The 23,476-nt window shown below is 34.9% G+C and overlaps 1 protein-coding gene across 1 annotated transcript in view; it reads left to right on the plus strand.

Annotated features, from left to right (window-relative positions):
- LOC126978875 (triple functional domain protein) overlaps positions 1-23,476 on the plus strand; it is a 187,012-nt gene that overhangs the window by 17,475 nt on the left and 146,061 nt on the right. The window contains exons 13-14 of the mRNA XM_050827991.1: positions 734-925; positions 2,998-3,167. Of these exons, the coding sequence (XP_050683948.1) occupies positions 734-925; positions 2,998-3,167 (362 nt within the window). The remainder of the gene's footprint in view (positions 1-733; positions 926-2,997; positions 3,168-23,476) is intronic.

Consider the following 23,476-nt stretch of genomic DNA (forward strand, 5'->3'; position numbering starts at 1 on the left):
TTACAAATTTTAAAGATTCCAGATTATACAAGATAACCTTAAAAATATAAAGCTTAACTTTATACTAATACTTTTAAACTAATTTTGGATTTATGGATAAATTTATGTAGTAACCAGTGCAAAAGTATAAGATCACTAAGAAAACTGGGCTGTAAACAAGTAAAATAAAAATGAGAGATCCCAACGTAGATTGCAAAATTAGCGAAAAAGTACTTGTTCCCGTCGGGGTAGGCAGAGACAATATAATGCCATTTGATTCTATCCTTACAAACCTCACGCGCTTCCTCTACATTCATTACTCTTTTCATACATGCTCGCCGGTTGCGGGTGCTTCGCACCTTTCAACATTCCTTTTTCAGTCCTTGTCACAACATCCTCTTTCAAACCACAGCGCGCTCGTATACGCATTAAGAATTCTATCAATCAGTTATACCCCACACATACTACGCTGTGATCGCATCTCAACTGCGTTAATTCTGCTTTTATGCTTCTTCTGCTATACCCAAATCTCACTTCCATACACCATCACGTTAACGTGGCGACAAGCACTCCATTATGTACAGCCATTCGCGCTTCTATTGGCACAGTCTGACCGTTTATAAAGGCATACAGCGCTCTATGGTAACAAACACCCTGACTCGAGAATTTAATATATTAGATAAATCTACTATCAAACTAACCTTCAACACAGTGCGATTAATATGACACATTTTATATAAAGCTGTATTTTTAGAATACGTATACGAACGCCGAGAAGCTCCTCGCCGCAGCCGATGAATTGGCTCGATCTGGTGAATGCGATCCCGAGGAAGTGTTAGGCGTGGCGCGTGAGTTAGAGGCGCACGTGGCGGCGTTTGCGGCAAGAGTTGACAGAAGGAGACGACGACTCGATCTAGCTGTCCTGCTCTATACACATGAGAAAGAGGTAAAATAATTTGGTGTTAACATTCTCATTTTTTTATAAGGACCATCTTATAATTTGGTAAGGAATATTATATCAAAATGTTTTTATTTACGTACGAATTATTACTCGCATATCAATCATGCAATGTTCCATAACAGAATTTTATATCAATATGTCTTATATGAAATTTAGAAGTATATAAATAGGAATCAAATCAGATTATATTACAATTACAAAAATATATTTTTGGTTAAAGTTATTTTCCGAGTTGTGGAGGATCGAATACTCTGTGAACGATCCAATACCGTAACGGTACTGATGGGAGGAGTATTCGAGGAGTGCAATCGTGTTTATGTTCATGATTATGATGAAATTATATTATAAAGATCTTGGCAGACGGTATTCTTTACACAAGCAATTGACATGTGATGACTAATTGGCTTGGACGAATTAAGCTCTGCATCCAATTCCAAAAAGAATAATATGTATAGAATCACTCTCGACCAATTATTGCGGGTTGAACGGGGACTTCAATTGTCAAATAATGACATTGGTGCTTTCAAGATTTAAGACCACTGACCTCTACTATATACCACTGGACTGGCGGCTGTTAAAGTGCTTTTGTGCCTGTTTGATGCGATACTAAATCTAGTAATGACAGACTCAACAAACATCGATAGATGGTGGGATTCTATTTACGAAAAACAATTGTGTACTTTATAACGTTGATTCTTGAAGTATAAATTACAAGGAAAACGAAATTAATTCAATTGCAAAATACTTCAGAATATTGTACGTTCCTTCGCAGCCATTTGTATTATATGTCAAAATTAATTCTCTGGACGCTCGCCAGTGGCACTTCAAATAGGCACAAAAAAGTGCTGTCAAAGATATGGAACAGCCTATCCAGTGGTTTTTTACATTATATTTCATTTATACAGGTCAGTGTTTAATGTCTTGTGTGCTAAGTTTATAACAGTTATACATTATACAGTTAGTACAGTTATACAACATAGATAATATAATCCAACCAAATTACTTAACATCTTTAAAGAATGTACGTGTATAGGGAGTGGGTGTTTTTAAAATGAAATATTTTGTGTTTTTCAAATACCAAATTTTATTGAAAATTACAACTATAATAATAAACATCTGGATAGCCGAGCCTTGCGCGGATTTTTAAGAATGTACAAAACTTGAACAAAAAAAAAACTAATAGGACATCTGGATTCGAATCATTCGTCCCATCTGAGCTATTATAGTCTTGTATATAGTGGCGAAATTTACCTTTGTATTCTAATGTTATTGTAGCTGTTTCTCATTAAAACACGGATAAAACTATATATTTTTTAAAATTGAAACCTAGCTAGATCGATGTCTCGCCTCCGAAACTATCTGTATACTTAATTTCATCAAAGTCACCGGAGCCCTTTCCGAGATTAAAAATATTATTATTTGTACAAAACAGAACACCACATTGTTCATTATTGTGATAATGTTTCACTTAAGGTGAATATGGATCTCGTTACTTGGTCCAACGTCATCAATAAACCAAACAAAATTATGCATTAGATAGCGTCAGTCTGATAAAGTATGCATAATTCTGCAGTTTGTGAATTATTTTAAGTTAAACTTTTGCAATTTAAAACTATCAGATTAAATAGTAAATTTCTGAGCTTATATATGGTATACTCTATAGTAGAAGGAATTAAAACTTGTTAATAAGAAAAACAAACCAAGCAGAATATTAAAAATAACACGATATCATCATCATCAGCCGGAAGACGTCCACTGTTGTACAAAGGCCTTCCCCAAAGATCGCCATGACGATCGGTCCTGCGCTGCTCTCATCCAACCTACTCCGGCGACCTTGACCAGATCATCGATCCATATATATTATGATTATTAACACGATATATTTAAATAAAATATTTATGTCCTTAATTTAATTGGTATCATTGGAGCTGAATGAATATAGATAACTTGCATAGGCATGATACCAATGCAGGGTTGATTTTCAGTAGTCCTTAGTGGATTAACCACTAGACCGATGGATTAACCACTATTTTGTTAAAAAATAAATATTGTTGTAGCTTCTTCAATGGTTGGAGACACTCCGCAGTGGTGGTGGTGTGAATCCATCGGACGACACGCCTGAAGCTGCTCGGCGCGCGCTAGAGCAGTGCGCTCAGCATCGAGCTGGTAGCCTTGACGCCTGTGCAGCCACTATCTCGCAGGGAGAAGCGCTGCTGCAAGATCTCAGGTTAGTGCTTGAATCAAAATATTAATTAATCGACTAGTTATGCCCGCGACTTTGTCCGCCATATCATTCAACGCTATGGGAGTTTAAACTAAATTTAGAATAATTATTATCTTATTAATGTTACTGGAACACGTGGTGCTGGTGGGCAAGATGGGCCGAAGATCTGGTCATGATTGCAGGAATAGGTTGGATGAGGGCAGCAAAGGACCGATCGTCATGACGATCTTTGTCCAGCAGTGGACGTCTTCCGGCTGAAATGACGTTGATGATTATCTTAATATGCTGTGGATCGATTTTGATGTATTAAATAGCGAAAACTTCACGGAAGAAAGCTTTATATTTATCAACAATTTGATTTGGATTTTTTTCTTCAGTTGTTACTTTGCAAAGAAGAAGGTAATCTGACAATGAATGACAATCTCTTAATTATATTAATTGACATTAATTACTGGCGATTGAGATTAACGAGAGTTAAATTAAGTAGTTACGTAATATACTAGCGCCATCTGTGTTTCGGAGGTGGTCATTGATACAGATTATGTTGTGGTAGAATTCACTAACAGCGTCCTCTTGTTTTTTAGTTTACGTAAGCGTTTTAATTAAAATTGTATTAATATGCATGTTTTTTAAATATATTTAAATTTTATTATTTAAATCCTAAAAGTTATCAAACACATCAAATTATTGATAAAAACAGTCTTATTGAATCAGAAAATAAATATTCTTTTCGGGCATATATTTTTGCTATTCAAACGCGCCATTTTCCGCAGGGTTTCTGTGACGTCAGAGTCTAGATCAACAATCTATATTGTACTAATAAATGTATACCCAGTTTTTTCCTTCGGTTATACTGCGCAAACCACTGAACCGATCGGAATAATACTCATACTATTAGATGCAGCGTGTTTCAGAGAAGATGATATGTTTGTGATTACTTATCCGGCTTATATAGACTAGAAATTCCTATAAACTCGCATTACAACTAATTCAGTCAATGATATTTCTTTACAATATGATAATAATTCATACAATGAACGGGCGCGGGGTATTGGTGGGTGATCTGGACTTGTCTTTGTATACACAAATATGTAACAATTCTGGTGAATCGTATTAAATTTAATTACATTTTGTGATTAATAAAATAATTGACCAAGAAAAACTTGCTTATAAGTATTTTCTGGTGCCTGTGTGCAAAAAACTTGGAAAAGTGCATGAGACTTAACTATTCATGGCGTAAACAGTAACCATTTGACCGCGTGTAACGCAGAGCTGCTCGAATTGTCGTGTGTCGTCGTGGGAATAAGTGCTCTGTCATGATAACTTGGGGATAGGGACGTCTCTTCATTGTGTCTTCTACTGCATTTATCACGGGGAGTATTCCGAAGAGCTGCTTGACTAGATTGATGCCGCCGAATTGCACCTTCGCACCACACGCCACAAATAAGGATATCCCCATCATTTATCCACAGTGCGGTTTTCAAGGAACTTTATTCTACGACGAAGTACGACGTAACTGTGGAATGAGCTTCCTTGTGATGTGCGAAATTATATGGACCTAGACATACGGATGGTACTTCATAAAAAGCGCGTACACTTTTTTTTTGAAGGGCAGGCAACACTCTTCTATTTCCTCTGGTATAGCAGGAGAATGTGGGCGTCGGTGATCACTTCACATCAGATGACCCGTACCCTCATTTGTCCTCTCTTCCATAAAAAAAAAGAAAATCAATGAGATAAAGTATCTCCAACAACTTGCTTGTATTGTTATGACTTGCTTATATTATTCAAGGTACCAATTTCGAAGTGAGTTTAATGAATATGTTATTTCTTATTTAGTTTATAACTTTATTGCTATAAAATATAACTTTAACATTGATATATTATATGATTCTCCTTGAGATCTTCAACAACAGTAAAAGCATTGGATGTGGTAATTCCAATTAAATTCTATTTTCTGCAATTATAGATTATGATTAGTTTGACAAATTAAAGTGAGAAAAAACGAATTGAAAACACAGAAATAAAATCTAGGTTTGAAACACAAAAAACTCGTCATAAATAGCATGGTAAACGCGTCTATTTTCGAAAGATTATCTAATTGCACTTTAACAAATCCACTTTCAGTCATTGTAAATTATAATTATACAGATCATTTAATAATAAAAAATCAACATTAAATTTGATATATCGCTAACCACCGAATATAATATCTAGGAACCATAACATTGCTTATGTTTATCTACACTTTGACGTCACGTCTGACTGCCGCCCGCGACTTCGTCCGCGTGGATGCTATGAAGCAGCAAAAATATATGTTATGCGCGTGATAATATGTAGCCTATATTATATTGTCACGACCTATTGTTAATATTGCAAATTTGAATTATATCTATTCAGTAGTTCGCCTGCCGCCCGACCGCACTATAGTATCGCGCACTCGGTTGGTCATCGTCATAACTATTAAAAATATTTGTCCAAATGATATAGCGTGAAAGGTAAAGTTTATCTATTTTAAATAACAGAAGCGATAAACGTGCTTAATTTGATATAATAATCAATTTAAAACTATCAAATATGCATTAAAATAAATTATAGATGTTTTATTGTATTTTATTATTCATTATTTTGGCGATAGTGGCTTACAAATAAAAGATATTTGACTATTTAAGATAAACATTTCTATTATACATACATGAATTTGACATGCGATGAAAAATAGATTCCTTACGATAACCTTAAGCGGAAAATGCAATGGCTGACCCCAGGTCAAACGCCGCAACAGTGGCCTAAAGCAAAGCTTATCAATAAAAAGCTAGTGGTAATTGTTTGGTGGTCTCAGCATGGTGTTATTCACTAAATCTTTCTCCGATCTACAGCACCAGAAACTGTTTTAACTCTACAGGAACTGCAATTAAAAACCATTCATCATCCTCCGTATTCGCGAGTTCTTGCTCCAACCGACCACCATTTTTTACATGATTTGGACAATTTTCTACATCATCACCACAGTTCTATCGCAGAGGCATAAATAACCTTCCTATTAGATGGCAGCAGTGTATAGATAATAATAGCCATTATTTTGATTAAATAAATATGTTAAATAAAAAAAAAAACAAATTTCAATTTTTTTGTACAAATCGGCAATTTTATACTCTAGCCCCTAATATATAATCCTGTAATAAAAAAAGCAAATTTTCAGTTTTTATATTGCAATATTTCTGACCTTCTTGTGAGTTTGTCTGTGTTGTTCGTAATAAATTACTATCAATATTATCGTGTAGAAATGTTGTAATTTTTTCACCATGATTATTTATATAGTGATGTTCAAAAATCTGTCCATACTTATCCGCCACGGATCGTCGTCGTAATGAAATGAGGACCGGAGCTGTGTAATCCTCTTAGATACTACTCACGACTTCGCTAATCAGTACTGCCGCGTTGATACTGTCTGGGGAATCGAATTAAGTACGTCTACTGTAAAACATCGTATTAGGGCTTTGAAGTCGGTGGCTTTCTATTCGAATTCAATCTTTAATGTTTCAGTATTCGATGCTTTTAGCTTTTGAAATAATTCACTATTGTATTGAAAATATTAAGAGTGCTATTAATAATGTTATGGGGCAATACAGCCGGTATTAATACGATTCAGCGATACCGTTACTAATACAGAAGAGATTCTATTTGCTATCCAAGATTGATATTTGTAGATCGTTAAGAGGAAAATCACAATGTTATACATAAGTATGTACAAACAATATTTTCTGGAATTTAGCTTACTAAGTGTCGGTGACGCAAAACTTAAAGTCGTTGAATCCCGCGATGTTAAGATTTGCTCCCCGTTCTCTCCTTGTCCGCAATGTACCGATGTGTTTTCAGTTTTCGAATTAAGATAAAAGAGATCGGAGATCCAAGGAGCCTATCTCTAATATATAAAATTCTCATGTCGCGGTGTTTGTAGTTAAACTCCTTCGAAATGGCTTGACCGATTCTCATGAAATTTTGAGTGTATATTGGGTAGGTCTGAGAATCGGACAACATTTATTTTTCAACCCCCTAAATGTTAAGGGTGGTCCACGCCAATTTTTTTTAAATTTTTTGACACAATTTTTTAAATTTGTTGATTATGAGTCAGCATTAAATAATACATACAACTTCAAATTTTCACCCATCTACGATCAAGTACAGTTACTTTTGTATCGCGATTTTAATATCGGAAATACAACGTTTGCTGGGTCAGCTAGTATATCTATAAATAAGTAACAGAAGTCTATTGAATCAAATTAATATCACATTATTCATTTAGGTCAAATGAATAACACTTATGAATATCGGAAGTTTTACACTTTAGCATTGACCACCACTTCGGAAAAGGTTGGGCTTTAATGAGAGGAAAATACTCACGCGTCAAATTTTCAAAGACTTACGGCCGTTCCCAATATACTATCAACAGATAGAGATAAATTAAGTCCTTCTACTGTTAGTAATCAGCTAAGTCAATACCCGATAAGTGAATTGCAATTTCTATACAAACTACTATCGCTGGTAAGCTATTCGTCGGTACGGATAAGGTGAGTTACCGTCGATTAGTTTATTGGGACAGAAAAGTCAACGATAGTTACGATTTTTATGTCAAGTAAGAGATAGCCTAAATATTGGGAACGGCCGTTACACGACTATGTTAAAACATATTATTAGGCACTACTTACCTTTTTCTACGCGTACCATACTTATGAGTCTCTGTCTAAACAAAGTGGGCATAACACCACAGGACAGATGTAAAAACTTTATCGTGGCGAGGCTTATAATACGAATTATAAGTGTGTTTATCGACATTTTGCACCAAAACATTTCTTAGGTATCTGTTATATACAGTGTTCTAACCGACATATTTGCTCGAACGCCCAACAACATACAAGCAGAGCGATTTGAGCAATTTAAATAAATAAAATGTATTAAAAGAAAATTAATATAATAAAATTTATTACTGAATTACTTAATAATTAAATAAGAATTCTTAAAAATTTATTAAATGAATTTATATTAAAATCTAACGCCATCTAGCATTCCCGTTATAATATTAATTATTATCTATTATTTTCGCGATTCAATATTTGACATCTATTTAAGGATATCAACTGCAGCGAAGCTACGAGTAAAAGTTATTATAATTGTGAATAAATTACTCTGACGGATTTTCCATTGAGTTATTATTATGTTCCTCATAGTCAAATCGCACCAATCTTCAACCGATCATCATGAAGTATTGTTCAAGAACAAGCAATCCATACTTGAGCGCTAGTTGCGCCTAAGGAGGTTCCCTTTTTAAAATATGCCCGCAATAACTTTTCGTACATCATCATATACAATCATCGATATGTGTGATTCAACGGTTATTGTTTTTTTTTTATGTCATAACTGACCGCGCATATTATACTGAATCTACAACAAACAGATACCGAGTATGACATAATATTATTAAAATTGAAACAATAGTTGTTTTGCCCGCGGGACGTTACCACAACAACAACGGTATGCGCGGCTCGACCCAATTTCTACGTCCACACCAGCACAGCTGAATGGTTCTCTAGTTTTCACTGAAATGCATCGCAGGTACACGCGATTCTCGCTATTCTACTATTTATTCATACATTCTCGCTGATACATTTTAATATCACATGATGATTTGATATTAGAATTGTTGCATTGTTTTCCGACTATTAGTACCGTTGTTTTGCAAGCGCTAGGAACGTTTAAATATTGTTTTCAGACAATAGGGAAACGACTCTTAGTTTATTTGTTCAGTTATACAGTTTTCTAATTTTGAATAATAATTGGCAGCGGATATTTATTAAAAAGTACAGAGGTGGTGATCCTCCACCACATTGTGTCCTCAACCTTGTTCGTTTATGGCATATTTATTGAAATACCCCCTCCCTATACAGTTTCAGGGGCGTGCATTGGTTTTCTAGAAAGGTAGGCACTGTAGATCTAGGTAGTAGATGCGCTTTACTCCGACATAAGTTGTATGAAACGCTGCTTGCTTCGTATATGCACTGCCTACCATAGGTAGTAAATTAACTTTAACACTTGTGCTATGTGCTATATGATATGCACGACCCTGTACAGTATGGTATAGACTTATTACGTAGGAGATTTTCTATCATATGAGAGAGTAATCTTGTAAAAGATATCATTATTATATTATACATTGCTTCGTATTATCTAAATACATGGACAAATAGACAGTTACTGAAGCAAGATGAAAAAGCTGCCGGCCTGTTGCTTGGCAAGCAAACCGTATCTTCCGGCCAATGGACTAGAAAATCTAATTCAATAAGTATCGAATGTATGTTTGAAGCTGTCGAATCGGGTTTGCGTATTAAAATAACCATTTTTAAAAGTATTTCATATATTATGTTGAAAGTTGAGGATCTGGCACGCCCCTCAATGTAAGGACCGTAAAGTACCGACTGCTTATTTTGGTCTCAATTTCTAAAACATAATTGACAAACTGGATCTGTGTCTCATAATCAGTGTATTATGTTAGTTTAAATAAAAGATAAATATTTTATAACCCGCTGTACTTATGTACTTATACTATCTATATATATTATCTTACACTTTTCTTTGACACAATTTGGCGTACCAGTGGATGAACAACTACAAACGAAAAATAGTAGAAATGAGAGGTGTATGGATGTAGCTTGATGACCGATTGAGATACTTTATAATAATAGAGCAATAGTTGTTGAAGTGAAAGCTTCTGAAGGCACGCTGACTATTTATTTTTTGGTTAAAGAATGAGATTGAGCTGTCACGCTAAGGTATGTAACGCTCGCTCAGAGAAAATTTCGCATTTTAATATTATGACGATGCTTTCACTTGTGCGGTCTGGTCTCATGCACACACTGTTTTGATTATTGAAAAGGGAATGTCGATTTAATTTCATCAAAGGCTTCATGCGAGTGGAGGACACTAAAGCAGTATAAATGTCAGTTTTATAATCCCTGGCCATACATAAAGGGATCTTAATCGCGTAGCCTATGATTTGTTCGCCTATCAAAAGGCTCTCAGTAGGCACACATTTAAGATGCGAGACTGTATATAAATATTGATATGTTGCAGTTGCAATACTTGTGTATATCACCGGCCATAAATGAACGCTCCGTACAAGGCGGAGACTTGTCGCGTTCCGACCGCCACTCGTGTCTTACTCAACTCGTAAAAACTTGATATTTTGCACCGAACATTAGTCAACTCTCTAACTACTTTTTAAGGTTCCGGTGATTTTGTGTCGTCATTTATATGGTTTACTCACTATTAGTGCACCCGTGTTCGCTTTCAAGGGATCCCAATATAAGACTAACTCCGATTTTTATCCTGAGGTTCACTTTCATACATTCATACAAACAATAGCATGTTTTTCGATCTTATGAAAAATAGTGGGAGGCTCCTTTGTACAGTTTGCCGGCTAGATTACGGGTACCACAACGGTGCCTATTTCTGCCGTGAAGCAGTAACGTGTAAACATAACTGTGTCGGCAAATGAGACTTAACATCTTATGTCTCAAGGTGACGAGCGCAGTTGTAATGCCGCTTAGAATTTTTGATTTTTCAAGAATCCTGAGCGGTAGTGAATTGTAATGGGCAGGGCGTATCAATTACCATAAGCTGAACGTCCTGCTCGTCTCGTCCCTTATTTTAATAAAAAATAAACGAAATCTTGGGTGCATGCCCCAGACATAATTTTAATTAAATAATAATTAGTGTATTTTACGATTTTTGTACTATTAACATAGTCGCAAATCTCCGAAAACATCTGTTTTATTTCTTGGGAAACATATATAATATTATACAACAGTTTTAATTGCACTCGTTAAATGTAAATATATTCGTGTGAAATTTACGTTCAACTTTAATGGTGTCTTAGCGAGTTTAATCTGTAGATTTAATGTAACTGTGGCCATAACATAGTAGTGAGTAAGTTAGATCCTGTGTGACTTGTCTGTCGCAACAGGAAAAGTGGCCATAGTTACACTGGCGCCATGCATCGTCGGAACGACTGGGATCTTCTTGCCCTTTATGTCCTAATGCACGATTTGTTTAAAAGTAACTTATATTTAGCTTCGCTGCTGGTCTAGCCACAATCCTATTATGGTGTGCATGATATGTATTCGAACACACACAATACAAAGGCATAGTAACATGTTATATAGTTACACAATTTACACAGCGTATTTAATATTTTGGCGTGGTTATCATCTATGTACGACGTTTGTGTGTTGCGACCAATTGAATGATGTGTGATGGAATGTATGTTTTTAATTGTTTAGACCTTTATAATTTCATACTTACGTGTCTATTGCGTATTTCGTTTCGTAACAGATTTTGATCGTATTTAAATCGAATACTGCCAGTAAACTTTATATATTCAGCATGTATTACTGGTGCCTCGAGTAATAAAATCGGCATGTATAAATAAACTCATGTATAACAATGCGCATTGTTTATTAACGTATATTTTATTGAGTACAGAATAATCTTTTCTGCAGATAGCGAGTGTCGATCAACGTGAGTTTTGACTTTTATAGCACATACCTAGACGCCGACAATAACTTGTAGTTGAAGTCTGAATTTTACTTAATAATACTGTCGTTTAGTATTTGGTATATTCTTATACCACCACCTATATGAATATTCAAGACTAAATAAACTACTCTTACCTACATTACTAAAACGGATGTTTGTTTTGATAATTAAAAATAAATCTTTCTATTACAAAAGTTTATTAGAAGTGTCATGGGACAAGTACGTTAGCGTATTTTATACTAATTATGGATTTGGAAATAAAGGAATATATATTTTATCTATGATAAAGAATCTTGATTCTTAATAATATTAATCTAGAAATTAAGTATTACAATAATTGCCGTAAATCGTTTCACATATTCTAACCTGTCATTTTTGCAAGTGATTGTTGAAAAGAGAAAAGTAAATAAATAGTCTTGCCCTTCAACGAATCAATCGTTGTGCTATGATTCTATGATATGCTTCAAAGAGTTTAAGTGCGGCTTTTGTTTTCGATATACAAATGATTTACGTCATTTTAAACTAGGGGCACCTATATATACATATCCTTACTTACAGAACTTACAGTATAAAGTTTTCTTGCGAGTTTGCATGAACGTGTTAATTGCTTTTATAAAGTATGGTATTTAATGCCTATACGTTACTTTGTAACTCATTTTATAAATGCGCGTGTGATTTTGCCTTACACTTGTTTATAATTATTTGTATTACCATGAGAATGATCGCTTCACTGTACAATGTTTTATATTCGTAAAATCAAAAAGGAGTGCAACATATCATATCATATGGACTTACGTTTCACGAGATTAGTCTTTCACACAATTATTATTACTTGTGAAAACATGTCCACAGCAAACAATTATTTTTACATGCTTTTTATTAGCTTCACCTTAAGCGGCCAGATTTCGTTCAAACTTCGTAAATTGATCGACGACTGATGACAATACATTATCTAAAGATAAAATTATTCCATTTTACAATTTGCAAAATAAGGTTTTTCTTAATTCATATAATTTTTTCATCTATCGTCAATAAGGAATTGATTATTATTTTAAATTTCAACCATTATCTTTTCAACCAACGCATGTTTTTTAGATTTTTTAAGCAATGTATATTATCTTTAAAATTGATTCAATAACCCGTTACGATCGCTAGTATTTAGTGACAGTAATGTAGTAACCACAATTCAACGGTATTATAGAGATAACTGTTTATTTGTTTATATAATTTTGAAATATAATTCATCACCGTCACTAAAATAAAATTTCCTTTAATCCCAGCCGTCCGCGTCGCGAGGAACGCTCCTACTTGAAAAGCAGCACTCAAGTATGTTTTGTGAGCGGGGAGAATGTTTAAGCTTCCCTCTGCTATAGAACTGCATATGTATAGACAAACATACATCTGTCGACCCAGCTATCATTCAGTTATTGTACTTACTACTTTATTTACGATTGTCGTGTCTGATAATGTTTTCATCTAAATCTAGACAAATCAATTTAATTAAAGCGCCTATTTGCAAATATGAATGTAAAGATTTTGCAAAGTTTATGTAAATTTTTAACATTTTTGTTTGTGTGTAGGTTGTACTTGTGCCAGCTTGTATCTGAAACAATTGGACTTTACTTATTGTATTATTATATTTATTATTAGAAACTAAAAATTTAATGAAATTAAAAGGTTCTCCGAAATAAAGTTTGTTTTGTTAGTAATAGGGACAATGGTCAGATGATATTTAAATAATTGTTGTATTATAAATTTTGTAATGTAGTATACGTTATTACATTCTTGTACACAAAACTGGGTATTTAATGGTACTGAGCTGTTTCATCTAGTGTTTTTTTTATGACAATAAGGGACGAAACGAGCAGGACGTTCAGTTCATGGTAATTGATACGTCCTACCCATTACAATGCAGTCAAGATTCTTGAAAACCCCAAAAATTCTGAGCGGCACTACAACTGCGCCGGTCATCTTGAGTCATAAGATGTTAAGTCTCATTTGCTCAGAAATTTCACTAGCTACGGCGCTGTTCAGACCGAAACACAATAATGCTTTAATACACGTTTCTGATTCACGACAGAAATAGGCGTCGTTGTGGTACCCATAATATAGCCGGCCGGAGGCCGGAGCCTCCCACTGGTGTAGATTTCAGTTCACTTGTGTCTTATTCCAACGGTTTTTTTTATTTAAGAGGAGAAACGGGAAGATGTTCACGTCACAAGATGCCACCGACTTTGGACTTTTGTAACACCAGAGGTCACTAAGCTTGAATATCTCTGAGTCGTATCGGTTCGGTAAAACTGCAGCCTGTAAATGTGGTAGGCCCCCGGATAGTCCATAGACAGAGCGAAATACAGGCGCAACGCTATTTCACATTGGTTGTAACTTTTAAGTGGGAGGTTCTCTTCTTCGGGCGTGCTGACACAACCGAATTGGTTGTGTCTTTTAGGACGCCACATGGCCACTCAAAAACTTGATTTGTCAGACTTACCTTGTCCATTGATTGTAAAGGAAATAAACGCAGACGAAGTAAGGGGCGGCCGCCAGTAACGTGATACTTTAAATGATAGATCGCGACGATCAAGTAACGTGAGAATAATAGGAATGATAATAATCATTTTCACATTCCTGCGCTCCATAATTCTCTGAGCCTATGTTAAATTGTTTGCGTGCAACATTACCACTTGTCTGTGTTCAACATTTGAAACGCAACGCTTCATTATTATTTTTAATCGAAATATTTCTTATTGTTTCTGTTTTTATACCTAAAATATATTTTAATACACTTGCTGTCAGAATTTCGGTCTGTGTATCTAATGCGGTTTACGAGATACAGCTCTCTGACAGACAGACTAAGAGAGTCTCAGTTCCTGTTCTGGTGCGGAAACCTGTCAGTTGAGACTATTGATACATCCCTTATTTGTCACATAATCTTTGATCGTCGGTTGTTAGGCTTCCAGCTTCATCTCAATTCTCATTACTCTCTCGCCAGCGGCGTGTCGCTATTTCGCTAACTCGCAACTAGCAGTCTGCTACCGGCATACGACGCGGAGGCACGTCCATTCCGCGGTTGGATTCCCGCCGCACTCATTAATTCCGCGACCGACTATATACTGTTTTTGTTTTGTTTATGTATGGTGCTTATATCGTGATTCGCGACCTTACGCATTGTCCAAAAATCCAATATTATATGTTTACATGGTTCTGTTTATTTACTTAACATTATTATAAACGCTTTAATCAATTAGACATTGTTGTTGTTCATTATAAAAATCAAAGTTAATCATTAAAATTATAATAAAAGAGAAAAAAACGAAAATTAAAATAACCTATTAACTTACTATCTCGTTTTTAACGAGACTATTGTTAAATGGTGATCTGAAAACAAATCGCGTTTATACTCTCTCTACCTTTAGAGTTCCTAGGGAGGAAGAGGTTAAATTGACTTTAATGTGACGACCCAGATTTGCAATTATTTATTTCAATATGCCGACTATAATTGATGGAAAGTTTTTTATATTCATTAATTTGCTCAATTATATTATGTAAAATTTCAAGATAACACTTATATATCCAGTGCTTCGTGAGTATAATCGGAATAATAATTTAATAATTGAATGAAAATTTCTTGGGTAAGTTTAATTGTAGCTCTATCTTAAAATGATACTTGGCGAGGTATTTTTTATAAAGGTTAAATGTCTTATAATGAAATCCCAGCCTAGGTTCAGATATCGTCCCCAAAGTACCATAAGTAATGGCTTTGTTTACTTAACTGCACATTATCTACCAGTGTTTCCCAAACATTGTAGGTACTTTACTCTGCCCCGTTTCAGACCCACTTAATACTGTTAAACCCAAGCTGGCTCTATTAGGTAAAATGATACTCATTTATTTATTGTTTTCAAAGTTTTATCTTATTGTCTTTTTTTTAAACAAGCTTGTTGCGACGCGGTATTTTTTTTTTGTAGGCCCGTAACGGGTCGCCGCCGGGCATATGAGAAACGCTGATCTACACGATGAGGCGTTAAGTCCTGGGTGTTAAGTCGAAAATATTATTAAAAACAAATATTTTTAGTCAAGTAGGTTTATAAAGGACTTTTAATCGTCGTAATAGTTTTCTTGACTGTTAATTCCACTAATATTGTGTTGTGTTGATGTCTTTAATCAATTCGACATGACACAGTCTCGTGCTAGAAAAAACGAGTCAACATGTTCTGAGGATGCCTCGTGTAGAGTCGACACGTGTTTGTTACACGTGTCAAATTGATACGACATATCTTGACCGAATCAACACTAAAGTAACTCGTTACATATTTGGATAATTATTTCGCAAAGTAACGCCAAAATCAGTAAATTTTCTGTAGTCTTTTATTTTTTTACACTATTACCGATTCCTAAAGCTGGGATTTCTATGTATGATAACATTCGTCCAGTAGCTCCAGTATTGCTCTTTAGAAAATCATTTTAGTAAAATAATAATACAAGTAGTATTTTTGTCTTTAGATATGGAATTACACTAACAACTATTGATAAGAACGCAAATAGTGGGAGTTTTTGCGCCTTTGTCTTTTTATATTTATTTATAATTAAAACGCTGGCCGTGATCCGTGACCCTCATGCTTCGCTTATACCCTAAACACATGATAGGATATGGTACGGCCGAACCATCTTACGTGGTCCGATAGGAGACCATATTCGATGGTATGTCGCATTGTCCATCGAACTAAATTATTGATATTGCCTTCGAGACCGTAGCAAGTACGACGCCTGACCAATTGGTGCGAGGCGCCTACCGGATCATCCGATGGTCCAGTCGGACCAAATCCGAACATATCTTTAGGCTTTAAAAAATAACATTATTTAAATTAAATTACTTATATGAACGAATTATAAATACTCGAAATCCCAAATACCTAAATGAACATCTCTCAATATATAGTTTAGCTAACATGTTCTATAATTTCACAATTCTTTGATATAAGCAAATTATTATCTGTACGTGAATATTAAAATAGTCTATATTATCAATAGGCGCCACACCAAACATTTGTGAATTTAGCTGATTTTTTTATTTACATTTTTTTATTGACATTCTATGTGTGTTTTTTATTTTTGCTTGTGTATCGGAGAAATGCACAAACTAATGCTTAAAATATATGCAATCACTTTTGAATTACGTTATGAACAGATTGGAATGAAACATAAACTAAATGTTACGGGGAATCGCACTTACAGCACGAAATAAAAAACAAGTGTAACTTTAGGCCAATTACAAGTTGATGCTTCAAATAGGATAAAAGATTAGAATTAGATTATTAATCTAGGTGTGTACATGCCATTTACATAATTACTACAAACTACTAATATTTACAAAAGAAATTGTAAAATGGCGCCTAGCATTAGCAGGATTGCTCGAGAACAAGTGGGAATCGCTACGAGAGAAATAAAACTTATTCATCATTTGCCCGTTAGATTTGTGTGCACAAATAATAAGACAAACTGATAAACAAACAAATATTCTCAAACAGGTTTACAAGTTTATTATAATATACTATATACCCTACAATTTTGATTTCTGTGAATTATTTGCAGTTTCTGTATGTACGGTAGACACAGAACTCTGTCAGTCTGCACTGGCGTTTTTTGGTTTTGTGATTATTTATATAATACAAACACAGACTGACCTTCATCATAGATTAGGGAATGGACCCCTTATTGATGTACTGGTGTAGGTATGATTGAGTTTCCGCCTTTTGGCACCCCAAAACATGGCTACCTTATAACAGGGGTCGTCTGACATACACAAGGTTTTGTGTGCGCTCCCTAAAATTACAGATACAGCCGAATGAATAGAAAAGATTAAGAATGTTTCTCTAAATGTGGGTTATTATAATGGCTAAGCATTGAACATTAATATATAATACGATTTTCTCGTGTATACTTCAAATTAAGTATAGGTATAAAGAATTTTATCAGATATTTACAGATTACAAACTTTACATCGGTTTAGTCTGTATTGAATTTGAAAGCAATTGTGTGGTTTTTATGAAGTGATTTTTTTATCACAAAGGAACATATTAATAACAACATAATAATCGAAGTTAAAAACAATTTTATATATTACTAGCTGACCCAGCAAACGTTGTATTGCCATATAAAGTAACAAAAAAAAACTCAATAATTAAAATTTTTCTGGTATCAAAAATAGATGACGACCGATTCTCAGACCTACCAAATATATAGTAGGTACATAAAATTTATCGTACTACAATAATTAATATATTCGATTACCATCTTGCAATATTGCGGATCTATTAACGGAACAGAATAATATAATTAATGCGATACATAAATAGGTGTTGAACGAAGATGGGTGAACATTTGAAGTTGTATTTATTTTTTAATGCTGAATCATAATAAAAATAATTTGAAATTTGCCGAAAAAATGATGTTGGCCGATTCTCATACCGACCCGACATACACACAAAATTTTATACAAATTTTTAGCCGTTTCGGAGGAGTTTGGTAATAAACACCGCGACACGAGAATTTTATATATAAGATATTCCTTTTTCATAAAAAAAAAGTATTAAAAAAACTATTATCTTTGTTATGCGAGGAACTTATTGCACAGTTTTCCCGAGGACCTTCAAGCATAAGCCAAGTATCATCTTAAAGGCCGGAAACGCATTTCTTGACCCCTGGTGTTACATAAAAAAAACAATATTTTCATACAAGCTTCCAACTCAGGTACTTTAGCACACTTTGCAGTACTGGAAAGGATGCCTTCCCTCTGTAAGAGGATCCTTTGACAGGACAACACCACCCAAAATGTTCATTACTAAGAACTATCAATTGTGGAATATTCGGCTAGGTCGACCTCAATAATTTTTACATCTTTCTCTAAATATATAAATATAGAAAGAAAAATACAGAAAACTATAAAAATATAACAGGTTGTCACAACACTTCGGTAGTCATGCCCAACGTATTAGAACATTAGTTATGAAGAATTAAATGGCGTGGCTTCAGTTATACAGTGCCCTCGATTTATATGACACCAATAACTGGATATTAAGTTTTTTAAAATTTCTTAAAATTTGACGGAAATCGACCCTAATGATTTTGTCCAATAAATTACAGCCTGTATTATTGGACCAATGGACTCTGTTGCTGTTATGGATCACTCTTTGCAAGAATATTATTAATTTGTTAGTTTTACACGGAAGAAAACTCACTTTTCTTTTCAAACTATTTGTTAGAAATTTTACTTTTTTTTGTTTATATTCTATAGAGGATAAATCCTGTCATAGTATCAAATGCAGTAAGATCATTCGAGAGACGTATAAACTTATGCATTGGAGTCCACAGAAACCATTTTGAGCAACTTTTAGGTAGGTAAAAGTGTGATATGGAAAGCAATTTGTATTGATTTTCGATTTGCTTTCATTTTTAATAATACATATTTTTGCTAAGATTGATCCTTATCAGCACCAGAGTCCATTGGTTCAATAATACAGGTTGTAATTTTTTGGAAAAAGTCGTTGGGTCGATTTCCGTAAAAGCTTCAGGAAATTTTAATGAACTAAATATGCAGTTGTTGGTTTCTTATAAATTGAGGGCATGATTCCTTCCACGACTTTTCTCTAAGTCTCCTAGTTTCTGACTTGGCCATCACAGCCCTTCTCAAACAACCACCCTGTAGATGTAGGACATGCGCATACTAATTATTACCCTAGGCTCTTGAACAGCCCTCTTCATGTACGGTCAGTGCATGCCCGCTACATTATAATGGAGAGCACCTATGTCGATGCAAGTAATATGAAACTATTTTATATTCCTACCTATCTTCCTGATGTTACTAACAGTTTGGATGGCCACTTTCCATTAGAAAATTCTTATAATTTCTACAAGAAGATACTGCTGTTTTATTATGCATATGTTTATTTAAATTGATTCTCCTTAATTGCGTCTACCGGAAGTCGCAGTGTGGACCGACGATCTGGTCAAGATCGCTGGAATACATTAAATGAGGGAAGCGCAGGACCTATCGTCGTGGAGATCCTTGGTGCGTCTTAATAATAAATAATCTTACGGCTAATGATGATAATGAAATGACTTCATGACTAAATAATTAAAACTTCTTAGATTAGCTAGCGTACACAAGCTAACATGTAAAAAGTTTTAAAAGTGCGGTTTTCAAGGAAACATTCTTCCGCGTACAACCAAGCTGTGGAATGAGCTTCCTTGTGCAGTGTTTCCAGGACGATACGACATAGACCTTCAAAACAAGCGTGTACATTTTTTAAGGGCAGGCAACGCTCTTGTGCCTCTGCTATTGCAGGATAATGTGGGCGGCGGTGATCACTTAACATCAGGTGACCCTCACGCTCGTTTGTCTCTACCTCTTGCTCTACCTCATAAGTATAACCAGTATAATTAGTTTTTTGAAAAAAAAAAAGTTATAAAGTGATATATGTAAAGATAAAGTAAAAAGCTGTTTAATTGATATTCAATTTTCTGTAATCAGTGTATATATAGAGATTCTTCTCTAAAACAAATATAAAAGATGTCATAAAGATTTCTCATGAGATTTTCCACAAGTGAGATTGCTATTAGTAATTGTCTAGCGTGAGTAGCCGATATCGATGTTATTGAACGATGCGTGAGACAGCTCTAGCTTGGCTTCAATATTCGCAACTTGGTATCTCTCCTTTTACGTTTTTCTCCCCCGGGGCTCTATAATAACAGAAAGCGCGCCGCTTGCGTCCCTCTTCTAACAATTCATACCATCAGACAGTTCCATAGGTCTGTCGCAATACCCTCAGGCTGCCATCGATCGTGAAAAATGCAAACATTATAATATTTGTCATGCGATTTTTCATTTGATTTGTATGAGAAGAAACACTGTTGTATTTGACCCTCGTGTTCCGTTTTGGCTTTACTTATTGATATTATAAAATACAGACCACGCCGAAAACGCAGAAGGGCGCCGTAGCTAGTGAAATTACTGGGCAAATGAGACTTAACATCTTATGTCCCAAGGTGACGAGCGCAATTGTATTGCCGATCAGAATTTTTGTGTTTCTCAAGAATCCTGAGTGGCACTACATTGTAATGGGCAAGGCGTATCAATTACCATCAACGAGACATCCTGCTCGTCTCGTTCCTTATTTTCATAAAAAAAGACGTTAATTAAATACGTTGAGATGATGCATGATAAGTATGGTGTGGTATATACCAACAAGAAGACTCGCACCTATTTTGCGCTGTGCGAAAATTCTTCCAGAAACCACAGCTTACTTCCGGGAGGGTGTTTGGGGTGCCAAGATGTTGAGATGATGCACGAGTAAACAAGTGACTTATTTGTCACTGTCAAAATTTGTGTAGCCAAAAGTTATAACAAATATTAACATTAAGCCGATACGAACTTTAGAAGTTTTAGCTCACATCAAACATCTCTTCGGGCCCTTTCGCCCTTGTAATAAAAACAACGTTGTGTGCTAAAGTAAAGACTACAACGACAGAAATGAAATTTTCATGACGATGAGGTTAATTATACGAAAGCAACTCTGCTCACTGAGCGAGAATCTCTTAGTGCCTTTTCACATGCATACGGTCACGATACTCACTACTAGTTATTTCGAGCCGACTTTAACCGAACGTTACATAGCCTAACGTGACAAAAACTTTATTTAGCTCAGTCTCATAATCAGCGCGTCTGAAGGTTTCACTTCAATAATTAGCATCTGCGCAAGAATTACATACATTTAGGAAACGGGCAGCAGCTACATAAAAGCCTTGCGTATGATTAAATATCAATTAAGCTTTGTTCTAGTTGTAATATAGTATTATTAAACGTGATGTGTACTTGATCCGTATCCGTTGAGGCGTTATCATTCAATCGCTACACCCACGTTCCATATTCTAGAGAACAGTTATAGTAAGGATGGCCGCAGCTCGAGTCGTTCGCGTTGTCGGGAAGTCGACAACAATGGCTGATGGCTCGCGAGTGATTTAAATTGTCTCACAATCGTCGTTTCCGCCGCGCCTCTCGTACAGACTGTTTGGGAGACACTCCGCCTCCAAAGTCACCCACACCCCCCTTCAAGCCACTTGTTAAAATACTTGCGGAGAGCCTCTTGACAAATACCGTCCCTCGTGGTCTATGTAATCTTTCTTTTGGTGATCAAAAGTGGATGATTAATCTTGGTTTCGTTCAAGTAAAACAGAATTACGCAATTGAATGAAGTTTCTAATTAGATAGTGTGAGTGTTATGAAAAACTTGCACATACTTCTCCTATCACAAGTTGTGGTCTGTGGTCTGTCCTTTTAGCCTGTCTTGACGCGAATATTGGATATTATAAATTTTTAATTTAAGCGATATTAAACATCAAATTTTGACTTTTATGTTTATTTTACATACCATGTAACACGCCTAACATTATTTTTACTAACATTGGTGACATACATAATAATTATGCATAATATTATGTAAGTCATATATGTTATGCATTATCTGATTTTGAACGGGATTCCCGGCGCGTGACTTCAACTTGAGTCAAAGATTTAACTGAGATTTTAAGTTTATGATTATACTATATTATAGCTGGATCATGGTAAAAATGTAATTTGTTGATGTTTTCTGAGTCGCGTCGCGGTCTCGCGTAATCTGAACTCTCTCACGGCTATTTAGTTTCGCCGCTATAATTATTGCATCGCTAACCTTATCCCAATGCTTACATAACTCATCGCTTATTCACGGTATTTCTAACATTTTCATTTTTCAACCACTTGCAAAATCGGATGATAGTTTACCTATTGTACCATTGTATTTACTTCGATTAACGCGAGTTATAACACAGTGAATTGAAAATACTTGAGAGTTGAAACGCTAAAAATTCTAAATGAATTTCATAGTTCCCACACACTAAGATTGGGACACTCCGCCATATTGATGACGTCAATGTGACATCAGGTCCAGGCATACACTTAAAAATTACCAGTAAACTGAAGACTGTCGCTCGTCACGCACACGATGATATGATAAGTTTCCGGTACCGTTCAATTTTGTGGGAATTATAATATTTATTATATATTTGTTTTTCAACACTAATTTCTAATCGATCCCCGTGACAACGCCAATCGGAAATTTAGTGGAACATCAGGAACCGATACCGATAAATGGATGTTATATCCCAAAATATTTATTTTTAATTATTCAATTGCAGATGCGGGTTGACAATACTTAAAAAAATGTTTCTATTAAAATTTTATGTCTTTTATAATCTGCTCTGTAGCTATGCAATCGTGATCCTGAGTTTGTAATAGAAGGCACAATGTTGTGGAATAATAATGTAGAGTCGGGATTGTGCTTATCTTTTCACTCGAGAATGTCTATTTCTCTGCTAATCCTGTATAATTTAACCTTTTGTACCATTTTCCATACGCTTCGCAAGTTTTAATAACGTCTGTTACCCACCGGTATTGGACTGTCTGGTTATGGCTCTTCTTTATTGAAAGTTTTCTCTGCTTTACAAAACACACTTAAAGAAAAGTGTGTTTGTTTCCGAATACCAGTGATATTATGCTGAATTGAACGAACTTTGATTCAGGGTGGATCACAGCTATGAGTAGTTCTATTTTGTATTAAAACTTAAAGAAAGAGTTTATCGAAATAAATAAATATGATAATATAATATATATGTACATGTATAAA

The sequence above is a fragment of the Leptidea sinapis genome, chromosome Z (assembly GCF_905404315.1).
Source record: "Leptidea sinapis chromosome Z, ilLepSina1.1, whole genome shotgun sequence".
NCBI classification, from domain to species: domain Eukaryota; kingdom Metazoa; phylum Arthropoda; class Insecta; order Lepidoptera; family Pieridae; genus Leptidea; species Leptidea sinapis.